The sequence below is a fragment of the Ursus maritimus genome, unplaced genomic scaffold (assembly GCF_017311325.1).
Source record: "Ursus maritimus isolate PB19 unplaced genomic scaffold, ASM1731132v1 scaffold_22, whole genome shotgun sequence".
NCBI lineage: Eukaryota > Metazoa > Chordata > Mammalia > Carnivora > Ursidae > Ursus > Ursus maritimus.
This window is the reverse complement of record NW_024424675.1, coordinates 7,750,137-7,771,603: the sequence shown is the minus strand read 5'-3', so window position 1 is coordinate 7,771,603 and position 21,467 is coordinate 7,750,137. Positions and strand designations below refer to the sequence as shown.

The 21,467-nt window shown below is 42.5% G+C and overlaps 1 protein-coding gene across 4 annotated transcripts in view; it reads right to left on the bottom strand.

The window, feature by feature from the left end:
* Nucleotides 1-21,467, bottom strand: part of KIF16B (kinesin family member 16B) — a 306,716-nt gene that overhangs the window by 259,640 nt on the left and 25,609 nt on the right. For all 4 annotated transcript variants that reach the window (XM_040637964.1, XM_040637962.1, XM_040637963.1 and 1 more), the window contains exons 2-5: nucleotides 11,354-11,423; nucleotides 8,971-9,084; nucleotides 3,050-3,166; nucleotides 713-810 (exon numbers count right to left, since the gene is read on the bottom strand). In XM_040637964.1, coding sequence (XP_040493898.1) covers nucleotides 713-810; nucleotides 3,050-3,166; nucleotides 8,971-9,084; nucleotides 11,354-11,423 — 399 coding nt within the window. The remainder of the gene's footprint in view (nucleotides 1-712; nucleotides 811-3,049; nucleotides 3,167-8,970; nucleotides 9,085-11,353; nucleotides 11,424-21,467) is intronic.

Below are 21,467 nucleotides of genomic sequence, written 5' to 3'. Positions count from 1 at the left end.
AACAGCAGCAACAGACATTTACAAGCGGTAGCTATGTATCAGGCACTATGCTTAGCACGGTAAGTGGATTTCTCCATTTAATCCCTAGGACGGCCCAGAGGCAGGTACTACTATTATCCCCATTTTACAGGTGAGGCAATAGAGGTACAGAGTTTTTTAAACAACTTGTCCAAGGCCCCACAGCCACTGAGAGGTCAGGCAGCCGTAAGGACCTCTGATTGCCATGTTTGTCCTCAAAACCAATGAGAAGACTGGCTCCCCACCGAGGTTTAATTTCAAGGAAGAAAAAAAAAAAGAAAAAAAAAAAAAAACTCAACTGTCCAGATTTATCTAAAGATGAGATATACAGTGATCCTACCAACACAAAGAATAAAACAAACCTTATTCAGATAAAAGAAGGAGGCAAGTGAATGGGGTACACACTTAAAAGTCAAAAGCTCACTCTATTTGAGATAAACACCGTATGTGAGAGTTTCTGACCAAGAAGGATTATTTCTGTTAGCCTCCCCAAATCCTAATCCAAATTACATCCGGGAAAGTCACTGAAAACAGACATATTTTAAGCTTTGCTTCTAGCTACGATAGTATGGGAGGGGAAAAGGCAGACTCTCCTTTCAGGAATCCAAAGGCTTTACCCTTTATCTCCTCCTCGTGCCTGGAAAGAAGCTCCAACCAAGCTCACGCACTCAGTTACGCAGGACACGGGCCCTACCTGACTTCAGTTCGAAAAGATGCTTCATCCCATCTGGTGGTTTCATTTATCTGACTGAAGAGCCCTTCACAGATCCGAGGTATTAAGCCAGAATCACCCTGCAGTGGGAAGGAGGAACGCCACAGCCGTCACTCGAAATGAAAGCAACCAATGGCTGAATCTGTCATTTGCCAGAGTGGATTTCGACTCAAGGGGCCTGCATGTCAACCCCAGGCCTACCACTGCAGGGCCCCAGACACACCATTTACCCCCTTGGGACTGCTTCCTAGCCTCTGAAATGAGAAGATAGAGCTTTCTAACTTCTACACACTAGGTCTAGAGTAATATACAGTTATCAGCTCTTAATCAGTTAAATCATGATTTGAAAACATAAACAATCTATTCCTTAAACTTTCAAACAAGATGGTCGACAGCTGGAGAATAAATGTGGAAAATCTGATCGGGCCAAATGACCAAAAAAAGGTGAAATATACCCTGAGCGATAAAGAAAAACACCAATGAGTCTTGCTAAGCACTCAAAGTAGCTGATAACTTTCTTAACCCTTAGGTGACAGGACCACATTGAAACATGTATTATATCCCTGCTTTGATGCACTAATCCCAACACTGGCCTTCCGAGACAGATTTTAATACATCATATTACATATATGACATGGGCGTCTTCAGCAGTATTCATGGTTCAGCCGGCATCAACGAGCTGATGAACCCCAGAATGATGTTAAAGATGAGGCCAAATGTTCTTGTTAGGAAACCAAAACTTCAGAGCTTCAGTGTTTCCTTCCAAAGACCCTCCCTACCTTCACCCAACATCCTCTCCCCCCCAAAAAATATCATCACAGCATTAAGAGCATTTTTTTCCCCTTAAACACCATACATTTGGTACCAATTCTTCTCAAGAAAAATTGGGATTTTGCCATATTTTTTTGTTGTGCCTTTAAAAAACAAAATAAAAAGGAAGACCCAAACAGTGCTCAGCTAACTATAAGGTCAGAGAAAAACAGGTGTTATTTAGGAGTGCTTTATGAAGGTTTAACTTACATAAAATAGCCACTAGCAGATCACATGCAAATTTCATTTTTAGAGGAGGATTTTTTTTTTTTTTTTTTTGGAAAGGCACAGTGAGAAACTGGGAAGGGAGAAGTAAGGATAAAAGGAAATGTGAAACTCCTGAAACTAACTGCTTGTTCTCTGTAGTCTTCCATACTGTTTAGCATTGAGGATTCACAGCACAGCATTTATCTACTTCTCCTGTAAAGGAAAAGCCTGAATTTAAGAAGCCGATCACAGGCACTCAAATGCTTCCATCTGGAAAGACCTACCCTTCTTTAATGCACTACTACGACTCTGGGGCACCTGAGTGGCTCAGTCGGTTAAGTGTCTGCCTTCAGCTCAGGTTATGATCTCAAGGTCCTGGGATCCAGCCCCGCGTCAGGCTCCCTGCTCAGGCTGCCTGCTTCTCCCTCTGCCCCTCCCCCTGCTCATGCTCATGCTCTCTCTCTCTCAAATAAATAAAAATAAAATCTTAAAAAAAAAAAAAAAAACGGACTACTACTGCTTCCGTGAACCACCAAACCTTTGGCATTAGCGACCCCACTGTGTCTGCCAGCAGGAAGCGCTGTGATCCCCTGCTGGTACCTCCCCAGCTAGGAGAGGCCACAGGCCTGACAGGCAATGAGGAGTCTTCACTATGACATAAGTAAAACACACCAGCGCTATCTAGATCTGGAGAAAACACAGAACGAGGTAAAGTTCCTGTAGTAATGTCTAGTTTTTACTCCTCCATATTTTGGGGTAAGTATAACTTAAATGTCTGTTAGTTTATATAGCATAACTACTAAACTCTACATACTCCATAACTATATAGACTCTATGTAAACAGCATAATTCTCTTTTTATGTTTATGCTGGAGTTAGGTAGTACCTTTCCACCAGAGAGATTTTTTTTTTTTTTACATTTCTCTTGAGGAAAATATGTTTTGAATAATTTTAAAAAGAACAGTTCAGTAATTTTATTCAAACTGTTGTGTTGGCAGAAAAGAAGAATAAATTACTTATGGGCCCAGCATACTTTTTTTGATAAGATTATAAAGCCTTTAAAAACAGAAAATGAACTGAGACTTGCATCCATTATTCATGCTTATAAACTTAAAACTATTTCTAATTTAAAATCTCTCAAAGGAAATTTAGTCCAACTTATTACCGAGTTTTATCTTATTGCTAAAGAATGATCAGAACATGAAAAGCAAGTTAGTACAGACGAAGTAGATAAAAGAGATAATTCTATCAGTCCAAAGAGAGATAATGAGAAATTTTCTTCCCACAGTGTAAACCAACGTACAGAATCTCCCATCATAGTGTATGACTTTCCCGATCCAGTTTGCCCATATGCAAAGACACAAGCATTATAACCTTCAAATGCAGACTTCACGACATCTGTGCCGAGGGTTTTGAAAACCTGAAACCAGAAAAAAAAAAAAAAAAAAACCACAAAAAAGACAATTACCATGGATTTCAGTAAAAAGCCCCTTCAATGGTGACAATATTCTTGAATGCTACTTTCATCTTAAAAGGATTACACCACATAAATAATTCACCACAGAACTATTAACAGAATATGTACGTACCCCAGTTTTTAATCAAAAGGAAACTTTTTAAGGAAGCAAAAAGCGACCCCATCCTTTTTCCTACTTAACAAAAAATTGCTGAAATATAAAAATGTAAACAAGGCCAGGTGACAATCACATCTAAGAAGCAAAGGTGATTTTAAAGCATGATGATTTACCATTTCAGAATTAAATAAACTTAGAGTTATTCATTCTATCAGAGCTTCCAGAAACTAAATATTCAAAACCTAAAAATCACAGCATCCAGAAGTTATTGCTCAAGCCATGCCAAATCAATGCTGTCATTTTAAGGGTCCAGCTATTCATCAAAATAAGTCTCAGAAGGTTCTCTGAGAGCTGAGTGACGGGTGGGTGTGAATGAGGCTGGGATGGTCGGGCTCCCCTGTGTCAGAGTCCAGATGCTTTTTCGTATTTGAATATTTGCCCAAGATGGAGAGGGCAGGCAGAGGAGCTGTGTGGGGCCTGGGGTTGCACCTACAATGGCCTGAGTCCATGTCTGTCGCACCACATAATTACAGTGGGACACTCTGGGGAGTGAAAGAGGGTGAAGGACAAATACTTCACCCAGACAGCTAATGTAAACGAGGCCAGCTGAGATGTGTGGCCATCCTAGGTACGCACAGTTGGGAAGGAGACCAACCAAAGCTTTCCAAACCCCATAAGCCTTCATGTTGCCTCCTGCCTTCTTGGACCAACAGGCACACTAAGGCCGTACAAAACACCTCCCTGCTTCAAAAACGAGGCGCATCAGCGGCTCAAGAGACGTCATGAGGCAGCGTGACTGGGTTCTCAGTCAGAGCCAGGAAGAGGTGAGGCACTGCACTGTGGGGTCACCACAGTCCAAGGTGGGAGCCTCGTCAACCCCTCAAGAGTGTTCATTCTCTGTGAGTGATGCTGGGTTAGCTAAACTTGACACGGCATCTCCCCCGAGGGGATCTAAGCCCTCCAGCCACCCTCTAGACAGGGCCGATAAACACCAGCCCTCTCCATGTCAGCTCCACATAAAGCATCCCTGCTAATAACACAGCCTGTCATCCAAGGACAAAATAAAAACACAGCCAACCGGACTTCAGCTTTCTTCCGGCACCATCATGCCACCATCTTGCTTGGACTTTGTTTTCTCAGTTTCTCCCTCAAGGACTTAAAAACTATCCTTTCAATGGAGTCACTTCCAAAATGACCAGTTTCGTTCATGCTATTAATTTGTATCCATTTCGGCTTTAAGAGGGGATATTTTTCTAGTCCTGTTCTCAAATTCTGATGACGTACTCAACTCTCAACTATGACAGCAGATCACAGTGTGTTCATGTATTAGTCCTCATAAAATGCTACTGGGTGTAACATCACTGAGGTCCATCTGTCAGGGGGCGAAGCTAGATGAATGAGCATATACAGTGAGTGGCAGAGTTGGGATTTGCACCTGGGCACTGCTGACCCCCAAACCTGTGCTTCTAAAGACTTTATCATTATGGGGCCTCTTCCACATCCTTGACATCAGCCACGAGGCCCCAGCCCTTCCTGAAAGGACCTCCTCCCACAAACTGAAGAAGCAGCCCGGTATCCCAGGGAGACTCGTGGCTCCAAACCACCCATCCAAGGTTAGCTTTCGGCAACTGTGTATGCAACATGAGGAGAAACTCCAAATATTTCTTCAATTCTCGCTGATTACACAAAAAATAAAAGTCATCTATCATTTTTACCAGGTGACAGGGTGCCACTGGATAGGAAGAACAGCCTTACATAAAGTTCCCAAAGAATGAGAGAAGGATCTTCTATAATACCTTTGTCTGAGGCTGAAGCAAAGTCCTAGAAAATACGTTTAAACAAAACCCAAAAGTTTTCAAAATAAAACTCTTTCCCAGGATTAAAATCCCACCTACCATTTTACTATTATCTATTTTTCCAGAAAGCTAATTCAGCTGGAGTTCTCAAGAGACTTGGGGGCCAAGGGCGGGTGCGGGTGGGGGAGGGGGGCCACTGGTGGACATTACTGCAAAACAGGCCTAGAATATACAAGTCTGGAGGTGCTGAGACCCTGGCCAGACTCAGTCTCAACTTCAAGTAACCCACCCAAAGCTGGCTCAGGACCCAGAGAAGCAGAAGGACACTGCCCACATCTTCGGGGTTCTTGGCAAGGAAACAGGCTACCCCACTGCAGTTCCCAGGAAGAACTTGTTTAGCATCACCTATCAAAGCAAGGTGGGGAGGGAGGGGCTGCTTTGTGAGCCCTACGACCTGACCTCCCCCACTGGCATCAAAACCCTGCTGAAATCCTCACCTGGCCGGGGGACCCAAAATTCACACAGATTTTCAAGCCAATTCCAGGGTCATCCTAGGCATCACAGGGCCTCACTTGAGGGAAACTGCCCACAAGAGGGCACTGTTAAAATAAAAGACTCACCCATCCAGCTTGTCAACTGAGGGATCGTAGGTTTCAAGTTTCTCCAGGGTTGAATCAAGGAACAGGTTATGTGAGATCAAAGCCTCCCTTTGGAGTTTTGAAGAACCATTAGGAAAATCAGACCTTATTTAAAATGGTCTTTAATTTATGTGAATATAGACTTAAATCACTCAGTGATTTTTTTTTCTAAATCTAAAATTCATTTGTAAGAAAGAAATATTACTGGTCATCTTACTTGGTATTCATTTAACAGTAAGGAAAACTTGAGTTGAACTACAGTAACAGGCATGATGTATTTTCTCAAGATGCCTTTATATTCGGATGAGAAGGAGAAGGAGGAGGAGGAGGAGACTGACATCATGCTAAGCTTGCATCTTCCCCTGTTAATAGCAGGGATGTGACCTGACAGTTCAAATCCTGTGCCAGATAAGGCAGCACGAAAACTTTAATCAACAGTCAAAATTGAAGCTCTTTTTAACATTAGGAGTGAAGGAAGATTACCCTTCTCTCTAATAGAGTGTTTTAAAAAAATAGGTATTTTCTTGTATCTATGGGGATTTTATTAACATGGGATTCTACCAGAAAGTAGTATTTACTAACACATCTCCTGCTTTTTTAGTTTTGTAATTTAATGGAACAACGTCAGGTTATTTATATATAACTATATAAAGTCAAAAAACCCAAAACACCTGAGAGAGACGCTACTCACCCACCCGAAGCATGGAAATTATCCCTATCGGTTAGGTTTTCACAAACTGAAACTATTTTTAAACGCTGAGCATTTATTTTTAACTTCCAAAACAGCTAAACTTGTTACTGCTTCCCTGATCTTGACTCTCGTAGAACCAGGAAATGTCATCTGTTCCCATAAATTACCCTAACCACCATCTGTAAACGAGTTCTGTCAGTCAGCAAATGTTTACTGAGCATCTCCAGTGTGCCAGGCCCTGCTGTCACACACCGGTCTGCTCCTCCCACTGTGGACTTGCCCTCAGCACAGCCCTCTACCCCCAAAAGGCCTCAAATTCAGGTTACATAACCAGGAAAATCCAGCCACTCGCTGGGTAAGTTCAAAGTGGAAACCTTCATGGCTCTTCATCCATCTTCTGTGGAAGACATTCTGAAGACTGTAGAATGAACTGGCTTTTCCCTTAACAAATTCCCTCACACCAGCCACTTCATTCCCATTCCAATATTAAAGCCCAAATCTGGATTCCAATACCTATAACATTCTATTTCTCACCACACTCCTAGCTACCAATGCTGATTAATCAGTTACCTCAGCAGCAAAGTCTTCTGCACTGCTGCTAAAAAAGAAAACCACAGGCCCATAATGGAGTCACTTATGGTAGGCCAAGTTACAAAACCGGGGTTCAATACCTAACCTAATCGCAATTTCAATCTCCCCCGGATATGCAGTCTTAACTGGTCAGTCAGGGATTTTCTGATCAGCACCAATGAGGTGATCTGTCACATGGGCCTTCTCCATCCCCCAAAGGAAGATGAGGTGATCCACCTAACAACACCCTCTATTCTTCCCCCGACGGAAGATGATCTTGCCCTGTTTCTGCCTATAAAATCTTTCCATTTCGTACAGCTCTTCGAAGCTCCTTTCTGCTTGCTGAATGGGATGCTGCAGGATTCATGAATCAATGAACAAAGCCAATTAGATCTTTAAATTTACTTGACTGAATTTTGGGTTTTAACATCACTCACTTGTTCATTTATTCACCAACAGGGCTGCCCTATCCATCTACTGTTTAGAACAAACCAACCCTTTTCTCTTATACCCTGAAGGCCTTGCAGTGGCATCTCTACTGCCCTTACACTTCAGCCCCGGGACCTCAACTCTACTATTAGGCCGATTAGGTCTGTGGACTTGAGCAAGTTATTTAAGCTCACTGAGTCTCTTTGACAAAGAAAAACGGAGTGCTAAAGTTAAATCCGGTCTTGCGAGAATCAAGTGAGACAGGGTCTGTGAGAGCCAAGCAGGGTTTTAGACACCAACGCAAACTCAGGCCACATTAATTGCCAGCCCCTCTTTCATACCTGGCAACTCATCTCTCTTGGTGGCTCTCATTCTTATTGCTGTCATCCTTTCTATTTTTGCCCCAATCCTGAATCCACATGTTCTGGATACAATCACTCCAACCCTCTCCTTTGAACAATTATTCTAAGTTGTCTATCTTAACGCCAACATTTACATTGCCTCAGTAAAGCCAACTGCTTCCACAAACACTTCCTAATCAACTGTAGTTCTCCAATGTTGAGGTGTGCGCAAATCACCTGGGAACCCGTTAAAAATGCAGTTTGATTCAGTGGGTCTGAACTTAGTCGAGATTTTGCATTTTTAACACATTCTAGGCAATGCGGTGATTCTCGTTCGTGGACACACCAAGTTGCAAGCAACTAGACAATAATACCACCTTAAGATGCCACCACATGGATTATAACCCAGAGCAGGCAAAATAGGAATTCTTATCCTACTTTTAACACATTAGTCCTGAAGCAATATATTTAAAGAAGCTGTTAACAAGCCAGGAAGAAGCCCATAATCCTCCTCTCTCGCTGGTGCTTCCCCATAACTCTGCTCTGCTCAAACACCCAGCTGGTCCCAGAGACATGCCCTTGTCCTGCTCACATGCAATGTCAACATGCAATGGTTTCCTGCGAGGATCTTGGGGTCTATTCCTCTATGCCCAGGTTACGTCTACATTTTAGACCATAAAAGCCTATAGCACGGGTTCCCTCAACAAATTTCAGCTACATTCTAGAAAAAGTCTGGGGGGAAAAAAGTTTGTGCCTTCTAGAATCCTTCTTTCTAGAATCCTATAATGATCTACCCACAGGAAATGGGTCTTGGGTTTGAAATCTAACTCCTAAAGCTGTGCATTGCAGCAAGACTCAGAGCTGAGTGGCGTATTTGCCAGGCTTAGCAATATACAAATGGTGCCTCCAAACTGCTTTATTTGCAGAGCTCCCTCGAAACAGTAGTCATGCCCACGTTTTGGGGAAAAAAAGGTCATGATCATCATGCTCAGAAATGAAAAACAAAATCAACTTTGTGGGGGCTGAATTCTTCTCAGGCTTAATTAAGATGAATGGTGCTACATAACAAAGTTGAGTCAGCAGAGGCAAATTTTATATAAATTATATTCAAAAAAAAGGAGCAAGATATTTTAAAGAGTTCTTCTCAATATGGAAATCAAAGTAAAGATTATGAAAATATCATACCATCTCCTGTGAGACATAATTTGGACTTTTTGTATCAGCAGAATAGAAAGAGAAGTCATAGGTGAAGGTCTTGGTCCGTTCTCTTCCTGAGTCCCCAGTCCCTCCTTCTGGTATCTAGAGGGAAAGGATTATGATATAATGTAAAAAGCACTGACATATAAGTGATCTATCTAATTCAAGAAAAGAAAAATTTATAAAAAACACACAATGATCACCATTTTTCATATTTACACTGTAAAAAGCATTTACTTCCTCCTGACTACCCCCTAGATAGATAGACAGATAGACAGATAGATAGATCGATTGATCCTGAACTCTTCCCAGCAGTCCAGGCTCTCTATGCTACGACCCACAGCTACTTTTCTGGACTTTTTATCATGATTCTCTTATACAAACCCAACACTTCAACCAGACTCCTACTTTTTCTCTAGCTTCGATACTTTTTACCGTTCTCCACCTGAGACCACCAGAGTTGGGGTCTGCAGAACTCTAGGGGCCACTAATCACATAGATTGTGATGTGACTAGAGCCCCATAGAGTTGTGCAATTTTGCGGCCCCACTAAAAACTCCAGGTCAGATGCTCCTCTTCCATGAAGCTGCCCCCTGGGCACTACATCCAGAAGTAATTGCTGCCACTTCAGAGAGGCTAGATTCTCCTAGGACATATTCCGTTACGAGTTTACTGCAAATGTTTGCGTGTATCTTGTTTACCTTGCTATATACCTAAAGAGAACCAAAGACCATGTTTAAAAATCATAATAAGCCACCAAAATTTCACAAAGTTCCCTGGTCACATCCTGAAAAAATTTAATGAGCATCATATTTTCCAATGTAATTCAGATTCTATAAATAAACAATTTCTATGGTTCTTACTACTAAAATGTGAAAAATCTGGACATCTGTTTTCATTATATTAGATGAGGAAATGTTTGTAAAACTTAAACGGCAACAGAGTAATCAAGGAAAATAGATTCCATAATGCACAAAGAGATGCACCCAGAGCCAAGGGTCTCTTGGCTCTATTTCGTAAATATAATTTTTTTTTAAAGATTTTATTTATTTATTCGACAGAGATAGAGACAGCCAGCGAGAGAGGGAACACAAGCAGGGGGAGTGGGAGAGGAAGAAGCAGGCTCATAGCGGAGGAGCCTGATGTGGGGCTCGATCCCAGAACGCTGGGACCACGCCCTGAGCCGAAGGCAGACGCTTAACCGCTGTGCCACCCAGGCGCCCCATTTTTTTAATGATTAAGCTTTTACCAAAGTATTGTGAGCACACAGATACATGAAGCAAAGCAAAGTGAAGGTAACTAACAGGAAGCCATGGTCAAGTGATGACTGACAGAAATGTGAGAAGATGTGGTAGGTCAAAGGAGGGAAAGCCAGGTAGGGCCAGACAGAGCTAGAAGGTACAAGGATTGTGGTCAGAGGAGAAAGAAAGACAATTCACTGGAGAATGCCTCAGGCAAAGGGACACCAGAGCCTCAAAGGAAGCCTATCAAATTATCCAGAGCACAGCCCAGTTGGAAGATAGGAGCATTCCCCAGCTTCTATCACTGGAGATCAAGTGGCACTACTTTGAGATTGGATTTCAAAGCATCCAGTCCCTTGAGCCACAAATTAACAGAAATCCAACTAGAGATTGATCTGCACTTGGCCATAGAGCAGCAGGCCTCAGAAACCCAAACCTGTAAGCTGATGACAAATATAGGAGGACGAAGGGATTGAGTCCATAAAACACATGATTTATTATTATTAATTTTACACTCTTATCCACCCCACCCCTGACCAAGTGAAAATTATTCATGTTCCTTAACAAATTCACTTACCAAAGCAAAAAAAAAAAAAAAAAAAAAAAAAAGATATTTTAAGTGCAAAAGGAAGAACATGCCATCCTAGAAAATTCTGGTTTTTTCAACTATCTTTTTCAGGGGGAAAAAAAAATCCTTTTTTTTTTTAATCTTTCATCTCCTGAGTTTTGAATAACACAAGCTCCTCTTGCAAAGGTTATAAAACAGGATTATTTTCATTAAGGATGGAAACAAATCTAGGGCCAACACTTACTTAATGATTCACAGAATTCAGCCAATTGCCAGGCTAAGGATCTACCACAGGAAACGGGATAACAATGCCAAGTCTGGTTAAACCCATGAGCTCACAGACCACGGCTGTGAGATCAGATGAAACCAGGGACGGGAGAGGAGACAGAGCATCACCCTTTTGCTTCATGGACGACCCCTAGCCAAGTGCAAGTTGATGGGGCTAGCTGAACTGAGAAGGAGGGGTAAGAAAATGGCATGTGCTGTGTTTTATTTACCAACTAATCATTTTGACAATAAAATAAACGTGGAGGCTCATGGAGCAAGGCCCGGCTGCTACTTGCCTTTAAGTTTGTGATTGTTGTCTTGCTTTTCTCCATTTGAATAATGAATTTGGCTTCCAAGTCCTTTTCCCTGCAACACAAATAATTCAGTACTGGTTAGGAGAGAAAAGACTGTTTTTAAAACATTTGCTTTATTTACTTTTTACATATGGGGGTTTGTTTTTAAATGGCATCTGAAGCACAATCTGTGATACCACTCCTCCCAAATCCTTACTAATATAAACACGAAGACACACAAAACAGATGCCACCATCAAAAACTCAAGACTGACAAATAGTGTGTTCTCAAAACCTGGAAGACTTTCTAACTGCAAGCCAAAAGGAGTGTAAATTAAATGACAGGAACTGTGGAGGGCTGTGTGACTCATGAAAAAAGCAGTGTTTTGTGTTTTTTGGGGGTTTTTTTTTGCTATTACCTGGTTACAAAAAGATAGACACCTCCCCTCCACCCAGGATGAGAACCAAGAAGAAAGCTGGCATGAATGGTCACAAACAGGTACTGCTTCTAGAAGCAGCCAGGGCACTGCCCCCTCCTCTCACTTTCTTCCTATAAGCATTTGGAAACTGGAATTCCTAGAAAACAGCAGAACTGGAAGTCCACAGAGCTCCTAAGAAGTATAGTTCTCGAGAATAAATGACATGTATCTACACAGTGGAGTGGTCTGTCACTGACACAGGAATGAGGAAGGTCTCTGTATACTGCTAGGGGGTGGTAGCTGGGATGTACTGTTAAGAGGGGAATGCAAAGTGGAGAAAAGTCTCCCGAGAATGCTACCCCTTTACTTAAAGACAAAAAGGATAGCCTACCTATTTTTCAAGAGGCCAACTATGGAGAAAGAAGAAAACGGAGCGGAGGGGACAGAGACAGACGCTAGATTTCTACAAAAATATCTTGATCTGTAGATCATCTTTAGCATGAGGAAAACAATTCACACAAAAAAAACAAGATTGCTTTTCAAAGTGACCTAAAACACATCAGGGTTAAAAAAAAAAAAAAAAAAGCTCGAAGTGCAGGCCATATGTTCAGTGTTAAAAAATAAAATAAGATTAAAATAAAAATTAAATTAAAATAAAATGACCTAAAACACAAAAGTAAGCTGAAGCACGTGAACGTAACGGCATCGGCACCACACAGTGCGAGACAATGTCAATCTTGACTGGATGCTGGACTCTGACTGTAGAATGTAGCGGGATATTGCCCAAGGAGAAAAAGGACTGTGAAGAAGTCTTCAAGCACTTTCAGTAATCAGATTTTTGGCAGTAAAGTAAGTGTTGTCCTTCGGAGATTTGTGTTTGTGCACTATGGGATAGTAGCTGAGCAATTATGGTGGTGGCCTTGAGAACCAAGGTTTTCAGATGAATGGAGATACAAACATAAGATGGATGAGGTTAAGTAAAAACTCTATAGTCCTGAATCTGAAAGGAATTAGCACAGACTTTATCTGAAACAGAAAAACGAAAAGAAAGTACTCTCTAGCTTTGTCCTCTGAAAAGGCCTAGAATCTTATGCCCAAATTATAGTCTCTAAATTCCATTTAGAGTCAGGGCTGTTTGGAGAACGACTCAATCCATGTATTTGTACTATCTCGTCACACAAGAAAGCAGGAAGCTATCACATCAAAAGCTGCTAGTTTGTCCAAATTGTCCATAGGCAACTTCATGCAACACGGTTCCTTGGGATCCCTGTCCTCCAGCTATCTGTGATCCTGTGTGATCCCCTGCCCTGGGGAGTGGGCTGGACCTAGCAACTCACTTCTAATGACTAGAACTCTAAGGCCCCCAAAGTGATAGTCTGTCGCTTCGTAGTTTGGATACAGGAAGATTCTGATTTCTGACTTGCTGGCCCTCCCGTGTGTGTCTCTCAAAGTCCTGGCAATGCGGACAGCCATGTGCCGCACTGCGAGACTTCGGGAGAGACTCACGTAGCAACAAACTGCGGCTGACCACCAGCCGCCTGGGTGAGCCTGGGAGTGCCCCTCCCCCAGCCAGGCTGGAAGGCCCTGGATGGCAGCCTTGAGAGACCCTGAGTGGGTCAGAGGACCCAAGTAAACCCTGCCCAGATGCCTGACTCACAGAAACGGTTAGATAACAGATGTGCTTATAAGCCCCTAAACTGCCGGTTTAGGTCTTTTAAGGCCCTAAGTTGTGTTACACAGTGAGAATAACCAACACAAGAGCCACGTCAAAAGGACTCAGGAGCCAACCTGAACTACGTTCCCACCGGTCAAATCCGAGCAGCAGAGAGAATGGTTAACTGAAACAGACTGAACACACGAAATATGGATCAACTTATGAACTCATAATTTAAAAAATAAAAACCAAATGGTCCCCTCTGGAGAATCAAAAGAGTTACCTCATTATTTTAAAAACTAGTAAATAGGGGCGCCTGGGTGTCTCAGTCGGTTAAGTGTGGGTCTCTTGATTTTGGCTCAGGTCATGATCTCAGGGTCCTGGGCTGGAGCTCCACTGAGCATGGAGCCTGCTTGAGATTCTCTCTCCCTCCACCCCGCCCCCCCAACTCCTGCAAGCACGCTTTCTCTCTGTCTCTAAAATAAATAAATAAAAATCTTAAAAAAAAAAAAAAAAAACCTAGTAAATAAAAGGGAAGACTCAAGCATTTTCCCTGCATTTCCTAAACAATCAAGTGTTTTTAATTTTAAGTTTAACCAAATAGGTGTTTGGGAAAATTCCTCTTTTTAGAGTATTCTACCTAATAAATGAAGAAGGAGCGCTAGAATTAGAATGTCAGCACTTTGCAACTCCGGTGTATTCACGGCTGCAGGCAGTGACCATCAGTGGCCGCTAACTCCACCACCACCAGGAGACAATCAGACACGCCGTCCATCGGAACTGAAACACCAACATCTCTGCCGCAGAAATCTTTCCCCTGGCCCACGGAGAAGGCCAGACTCTGATCTAGAGCCGATGGACCATGAACGCCAGGAAACACAGGGGGCAGGGGGACCCCATCAAACAATGCCAGAGACGCAATCAGCAAAATGCAGCTTCTGGGAAGGGCAGCAGGTAAGTGACCCAGCCTATTCAATAACAAGAACAGTAAACTGCAAGGAGTATAAAGATGGAAGGGGAACCTGCAGATTGAAAAAAGCCTTTAAAGACCTATCAACCAGGAACGCCTGGGTAGCTCAGTTGGTCCTCGGGTCCTGGGATCGAGTCCTGTATCAGGCTCCTTGCTTGGCAGGGAGCCTGCTTCTCCCCCTGCCTGCTGCTCCCCCTGTTTATGTTCTCTCTCTGACAAATAAATTAAACTTTTAAAAAATCTATCAACCAATGGGATTTCAGTGCAAACAGAAAAGGCATTTTTAGAAATTATAAGATATCTAGGGAAATCTTAACACTGACTAAATATTTGATATTAAGGAATTCTACTACCATTTTTGGTGTGATAATGGTATCGTGATGATTTTTTTTAAAGTCTTAACCTCTTAGAGACAGACACTGAAATATTTATAAATGAAATAATATGATATCTGGGATTTCCTTTAAAATAATCCCAGAGTGGGGGAACCAGGTATCCTGGCAACCTCAAGATGAACGGGCAGAATAAATACCAGCCAGAACCATGAAAGCCAAACAGTACATTGTAAACACCATTCAAGACACGGCCTGATTTAACTTTTCCAATCCAGTCTGAAGAAGTATAGGCCTGGATGAACAGACCAGTGGCTTAAAAGACAGACAAATAAAATGAAATCTCCTCCGCTCCATGTGCACAGTGCCCAGATCTTGGGCAGCTCCACTTTGGACCCAAAAGTGAGAACTGCCTTGGGGATACCCCATGTCCATGTAGCCGTAAAATAAATCCTTCACAAAATTACCCCTTTCTTACAGCATGCAACTACCCAAAGTAGGTCCTGCCCACACCAAGAGAACTACACAATTAGTTTTATTAACACCACGGCCACTTCTCAATCCCTCCCATTCCCATGTGGGTCATTTCTCTGTCCCTAACCAAACGTGTCCAGATCTTTCGCTTTAAAGCCACTGTTATCAACAAATACCTGTTGGAAACACACGATCATCCAGGAATAGAAGATCAGAAGGGACTCCATCAGGTACTCACACTACTTGTCAATTCTTACTTATAAAACGTGAAGGAATGCGACTCACATTGTGCCCACCGCTCTTGCTGGAAGTCAGAGGTAAAGTTATTCCAAGGCTCACAGCCTTTTATATACCTCTGGAGTAGCTCAAGTTAAAGAGCCCTCCGCGTGATCATTTATTCTCCCTAGTTTTAAATTAACATCCACTGTATAAAAATACTAGAGAAGACACTGACTAAAAGACCATTATGTCATATGAGCATCTATTAGCCACTTCTGAAACCTGAAGAAGCTGGTGGGTTTCAAAGGGTTCACAACCTTCAAATCATATGCACTGCAATGTGGTGGTGGGAGGGGGAAGGTGGCAGGTTCAGGGTTCTGAGGGTCCAGAGCTTTCTTCACTTTCTCAAAGAGCTCTGCACCCCCAAAAGCCAGGAGCTCCAGCTCAGACCCTTGTGACTCAAAATGCAGCCCAGGAACCAGCAGCATTGGTGGCTCCAGGACCTTGTTAGAAAGGAGGGATCTCAGGCCCCACCACAGACCTACTGAATGGGAGACTGCACTGTAACACGAGCCCTTAATGATTCCAATGAACATGAAAGCTTGAAAGGTACTGTGCTGACATTATCTCAATCTAACAGAGTGATAACTGGCCTTATATTTACTCTCATGAGACACACTCTATAATGTTATCTACTTTGTACACTGGGAAACGCACTACCTCTGTACTTTGACCTTTAAATTTTATTTGTAAAGTTACATGGCAGAATATGGGTACAGCAAATCAGCTGACACTGTCTCTACTTTTGGTTCTTAAGTTGTACTGTGGCTTCTGACCAAAAACAAGTGTCTGACTCACTGGGATCTAAGAAGTCATCTGAGTGTTATGACATCCAGATGACCTCATTCCCAGCACCCTGCCAACCTATCAGCTTCTAGCCCTTTCTATCCCCAGACTGTTGCCCAATGTCAAAGTGAGGTTGCCACCAATAGCTTGAAGTCATTCTTAAAAATAATCAGGGTAAGGGAATAACTGAGGGGAAAAAATGGCCTGGGGACAGAATCTTAAAAAACCCAGGGAGTAAGAGAAGAAAGGAGGAGCCAGTTATGGAAACGGACGCACTGACTCAGAGAGATCTTAGCAAAGCTGTGTCTCAAGATGATGATGCTTCTCAGTTCCAGAAAGTCATTCAACAAGAGAGCTGGAATGATCTTTGAAAAAGGAACTAGAAAAAATACCACAGCACCAGCACATGAGTCTGAGCAACTAAAAAAATACCTTAATGGATTTTCAGAAGCTATTTCATAGATTTTTGTAAGAAAAGGGACCTTCTGTGGATTGGGGGAAAATCCAGAGACCTCCAGAAGATTCAATGTAGCACTATGAAGAGATGAGGGCCAGGGCTTACCTAATAATATTTATCTTCTGTGCTGAACCAGCTAGTGGTGGTAAAACTCAATGGCAGTTTGAGGACCAGTATGGGCTGCAAAAGCCCAAAAAGTTGGACAGGTGTGCAAAATGAGAATATCGTTTTAGATGGGACCATTCAGCAAACTGAATGTCCGAACAAAATCTGCAATACAAATGTTCCTCTTATTCTAATGAGCTAATGAGCTCTCTTAATACAAATGAAGATACAAAAATAAATACTAGAGAAAAGCAAACATTTCAGGGGGAAAAATCTACATTTTTAATCAAAGCAGGTACCCAAGGATTAATAAAGAATCCTGATTGCCTGCAGCAAAGAATGCATCTTACTCAGGGGAAAACACAGAAGCTTGGTACCCCAGGTCATGGTGATATTTATGCCAGTTTCTACAACTCTGGTTTGCTCGATACCCTTCTGGGAGAAGGCAAAGAATATATTTCTGTGTCTAACGTAGATAATCTGGGTGCCACGGTGGAGCTTTATGTTCTTAACCATCTAATGAACCCAGCCAATGAACTTGTCCTGAAGTCACAAATAAAACACCTGCGGCTGTAAACAGTAGGCGCTCAGTCTGAAGTCTGGTGACTGACCGAAATCGCTGAGGGCCAAAAGCACAGGCTGATGAGTTTGAGTCTTATCAAAATTCAAAATACTTAACGCCAACCACCTAAGATCCATATCTCTCTTGCAGCAGTTAAAAGGCTGCAGGAGCAGAAGGCTACTGACAGGGAAATCACTGTAAATCCAGGGACTGGATGGACGGCTGAACGTCACTCAGTCAGAAACTGCAGTCAGGGCTACCTGGAAAAGCTTTTAAAACTCTAGGTATTAATGTTCCTACAAGGCAGTTTCTGCCTATCAAAGCCACACCAGATCTCTCGCTTATGATGTCAAACTTCTTAGGTCTTAAGGCAGGATCTCTGATGGGTGGAAAGCGGGCATTTTCCTCCAGTGCCCTTGGTTATATTAGGCAGTTCTTTCACAAAGGTTCAGGATTATCTAAGGAGATTTGAAAGTATAGCAGATAATGCTGGAAGTGGATCACCTCACAGTTGCAGGGGACAGGGGATGGGCCATGTCCAAGGATGTTTCTTAAAGGGAACAGTTATCAGCACAGTTAATCCCAGTGACTGAGTGATGTCACACCTGCAGGAGTACTGGAGAACACGATTCTATCTGGAAACCTTCATGTCCTGGACCACAGAAATGACAAATACTGTGTACACTTCATGCTGATTATGGGATAAATAGTTTCTTACAAGAAAATGTTCTCGAAGATTCTAAAACAGGCAGGTACTTTATACTGTGTTACTGCTGTGTTAATTTTTAAAGTAGAGTTTTCTGCAATATGATTTTAGTCTAAGAAAAGCACAGATAAGAGCAATGCTTTTCTTCTCTGAGGATCTTAAACGTTCATCTTAAAGTGCAATACTGCTTAATCTTATAACTGGGGCAGCTCTGCTGGAAAACCTTTTAACAGAGGCCTTAGTGGTGGTCACTCTGAATTGCTTGTGATTTTGAAAATAAAGTTGTGAAGCAATAAACATTTTTAAAAATAATAATCACAGGTCATCAAGATTAAGGTGGAGGCCATCTGTTCCAGAAAGGAAATTTCACACGCAACAATTTCCTAGATTTCTTCCTTCTTGACCCTAAAAACTAAAACTATAAGAAAAAAGGCATATCTTTACTCCAAAAGTATTAGTATTTATAACAAAAATGCTGGATTTTAAGCCATACAGAGCAAATTTCACTATAGTTATTGAAAATACCCATGGAAAAGCCACTGTAATCTTCACAAAGGACTAATGATGGCTGGAATTATTAAATGTTGAAACCATGAATACCCTTTAGTGTACTCATGCCTTGTAGATTCCAGGAGAGTTGTCAAACTTCCAAATATTCCAGAAATGAAAGAAAGAAGAAGGAAGGCTCCAGTCCCCTCTTTCCCTCCACACCCTGCTGATGAATCCTGCTCAGCCCTTTGTCCACCAGAGACAGACTACTGCCCATGGCCTTCACTTCGTCACAGAGCCTTTAACTATGAGAGGTGACTTCAGGGTCCATGTGATACTCCATCCAACAGCCTTACCTCCCACTGCCTCATCCCCACAGCCAGCAGTCAGTTACTTAGTCCTGTGCAATCGATAGCTCATCTACCAACCTTGGCCACATGCCCCATCTCCCCACCCCACACACTGTCCCAGCTGGGGCCACCACTACGTCTCCCGTGTCTTTGCCTCCAGCCTTGTCCCTTCCCACCCACACTCTACCCTACTGTCAGAGCGATTCCTCCAAACCCGCATCTCACCGTGAGGCTCCCCTGCTTTAACTCCTTCAGTGACTTCTAAAGGCTATACGATAAAATCCAACTCCCAGCAGTATACAAAGTCTTTCCCACTCTGATCCCAGCTAATGTTGCCATTCAACACTGTATCCAATCCCATCCGCTTCTCCTGGCCTGGCCCGCTCCCAGCCATCCATCTAGACTCAGCTTAGACCTGGCCCATCTGGAGAGCCTTCACTGAGCCCTCCATCTCATCCCCTAGTCAGAGAGTCCTCCTCCCTGTCTCACCCACCAGCCTCTGAACTTCTTAAAAGTAAGGACTCCACCTGTCTGGGTTTACATCCCCAGGCCCTAGCACAGTGCTTGCAACTTGGGGGTACCCATCCAATGGTTGCTGAATGTGATGGGCTGACTGAAAGTTAAATAATTGCCTCTTACCCCAGCCTGGTCTTCTCCATGTGCATCCTCTACTCAATGCCAGCCTCCCTATGAGCCCCCGTACCATTCTTGTTTCTTGCTCTCCCACGGGTTACGGTGCCATCCAATTCCTATCCGCATTCCAAAGCAAGGCTTGTCTCCGGTCTAATCTGAATCACCCCCCCCCCCCCCCCCGCCGATAAAACTTCAGAAGCAGTTTCCCTTTGTACACCTGCCTAGTTCCTCCCACTCACATGGGTCTCACCCCTGCTGACGTCACCTCTCCAATTAGTCTAGCGAGTGCCAGAGAAGCAAGAACCAGCTTCATTCACACTCCACAACCTGAGTCCACTGAGCACAAAGGCAACACTCAATATCAGTGCTCAGTGCTTTGTCTCTTAATCCTTGGGCTGAACACTGTAAAACACCAGGCACTGAGAGTTCCCCCAGCTCGGGTCAATTTCCTCTGACATTTAAGAAACATGGGAAATAAATCTTGACATTTTTCTCATATTGAGAAAAATAGATAACCTTAAAATATTATTTGAACATTGATTTGATAATAGAGCAAAATGAACTATGTCTCTCCTGAGCCACTTTGGTGAATTGGGTTTCTCAACCGAAAAGTCAATTATGGTTCCTTCATATAAATGAGTAATTTATTCAAAAGGTCTGGAAACTAGATCATAAGACGTTACAAACGAACCAGCTGGAGTAAGTAGACTGAGTTATATAGATCAATACTGGGGGGAGGTAGAGGGAGGAAGTAAGGGAAAAGAATAAAATGTCCAATCAGAAAAAGAGATGAATTGTGTCAGCTCTCAGATTTGTGCGTAGGAGGAAGCTTATCAGGAAAGAAAACAACCCTATGTTAATTCAAGAATTTTGAAATGTTTTTAAATTATTCAGCAATTCAAATTGATTCCAGTTGCTCGGTTGATGGTATTTGGTCACTCCGTAATAAACAGCCTGACTAGGTGGTACTGAGATCTCCAAACAAGGCATTATTTAAGAAGATTCTAAAGAGTAGCTTATTCACTCCAAGTTCCGCAGTAAATTAGTAATCCCCGAATTCACCTTAAAACAGACTTTGTATCTAATTGTAGAATTACTATGTTGTACACCTGAAATTAACATAACATTGTATATCAACCAAACTTCAATCAAAAATAAAAAATGCTACTTACATACTATGAACTAATATTTAACTGCCTTCACTTTGGTGCCAGGGCACTCAATAGCAAAAATAAAAATAAAAAGACATCTTTTAAAAGAATGTGTGACCTCCACGGGTACCGCTATGGAAAGGAGTCCAAGGAACACTGCTAAGTGGGAAGCAGTGTGTGGTACGCAGACCATGATCTGGTTTGAAGTGAAGTGGGTAAATAAAGCATAAGGAATATGCACTTTATATGCTTCCAGATGTGCAAAACATTTCTGAACATTTCTGAAAGTTTAAAGAGGAAGCTGTTAGTGGTATGAGATCTTGTGCAATATTTGAAAACAGTTATACTATATCCTGATCCCCTACACTCAATGAATTGCTCAGTCCCTCTGCTCTACCCAATAACATGTCTCTTTTCCCTTTTATTGGGGCTCCAGATAAAATACAGGACACCCAATTAAATATGAATTTCAGATAAACAATGCTTTTTTAGAACTATATCCCAAATATTGCGTGCAATCTACTCACACTTTGTTTTCACTTGCTGCCCTGGACCCCCTCATCTCCAAGCTGGGCTATGCACCCAGCAGGTTCTCCCGGTTAGATGCACGGGTATTTGCCTCCCCTCCTCAAGCCCAGACAGCCACTGAGCAGAGTCTTCACTTACGCCTGCACCCTCAGCACCCGACGCAGCAGCAGAGATTCCAGAAATACCAGTCCCCTCGCCTGTGCCTAAGTGTGGAAACAAAGTC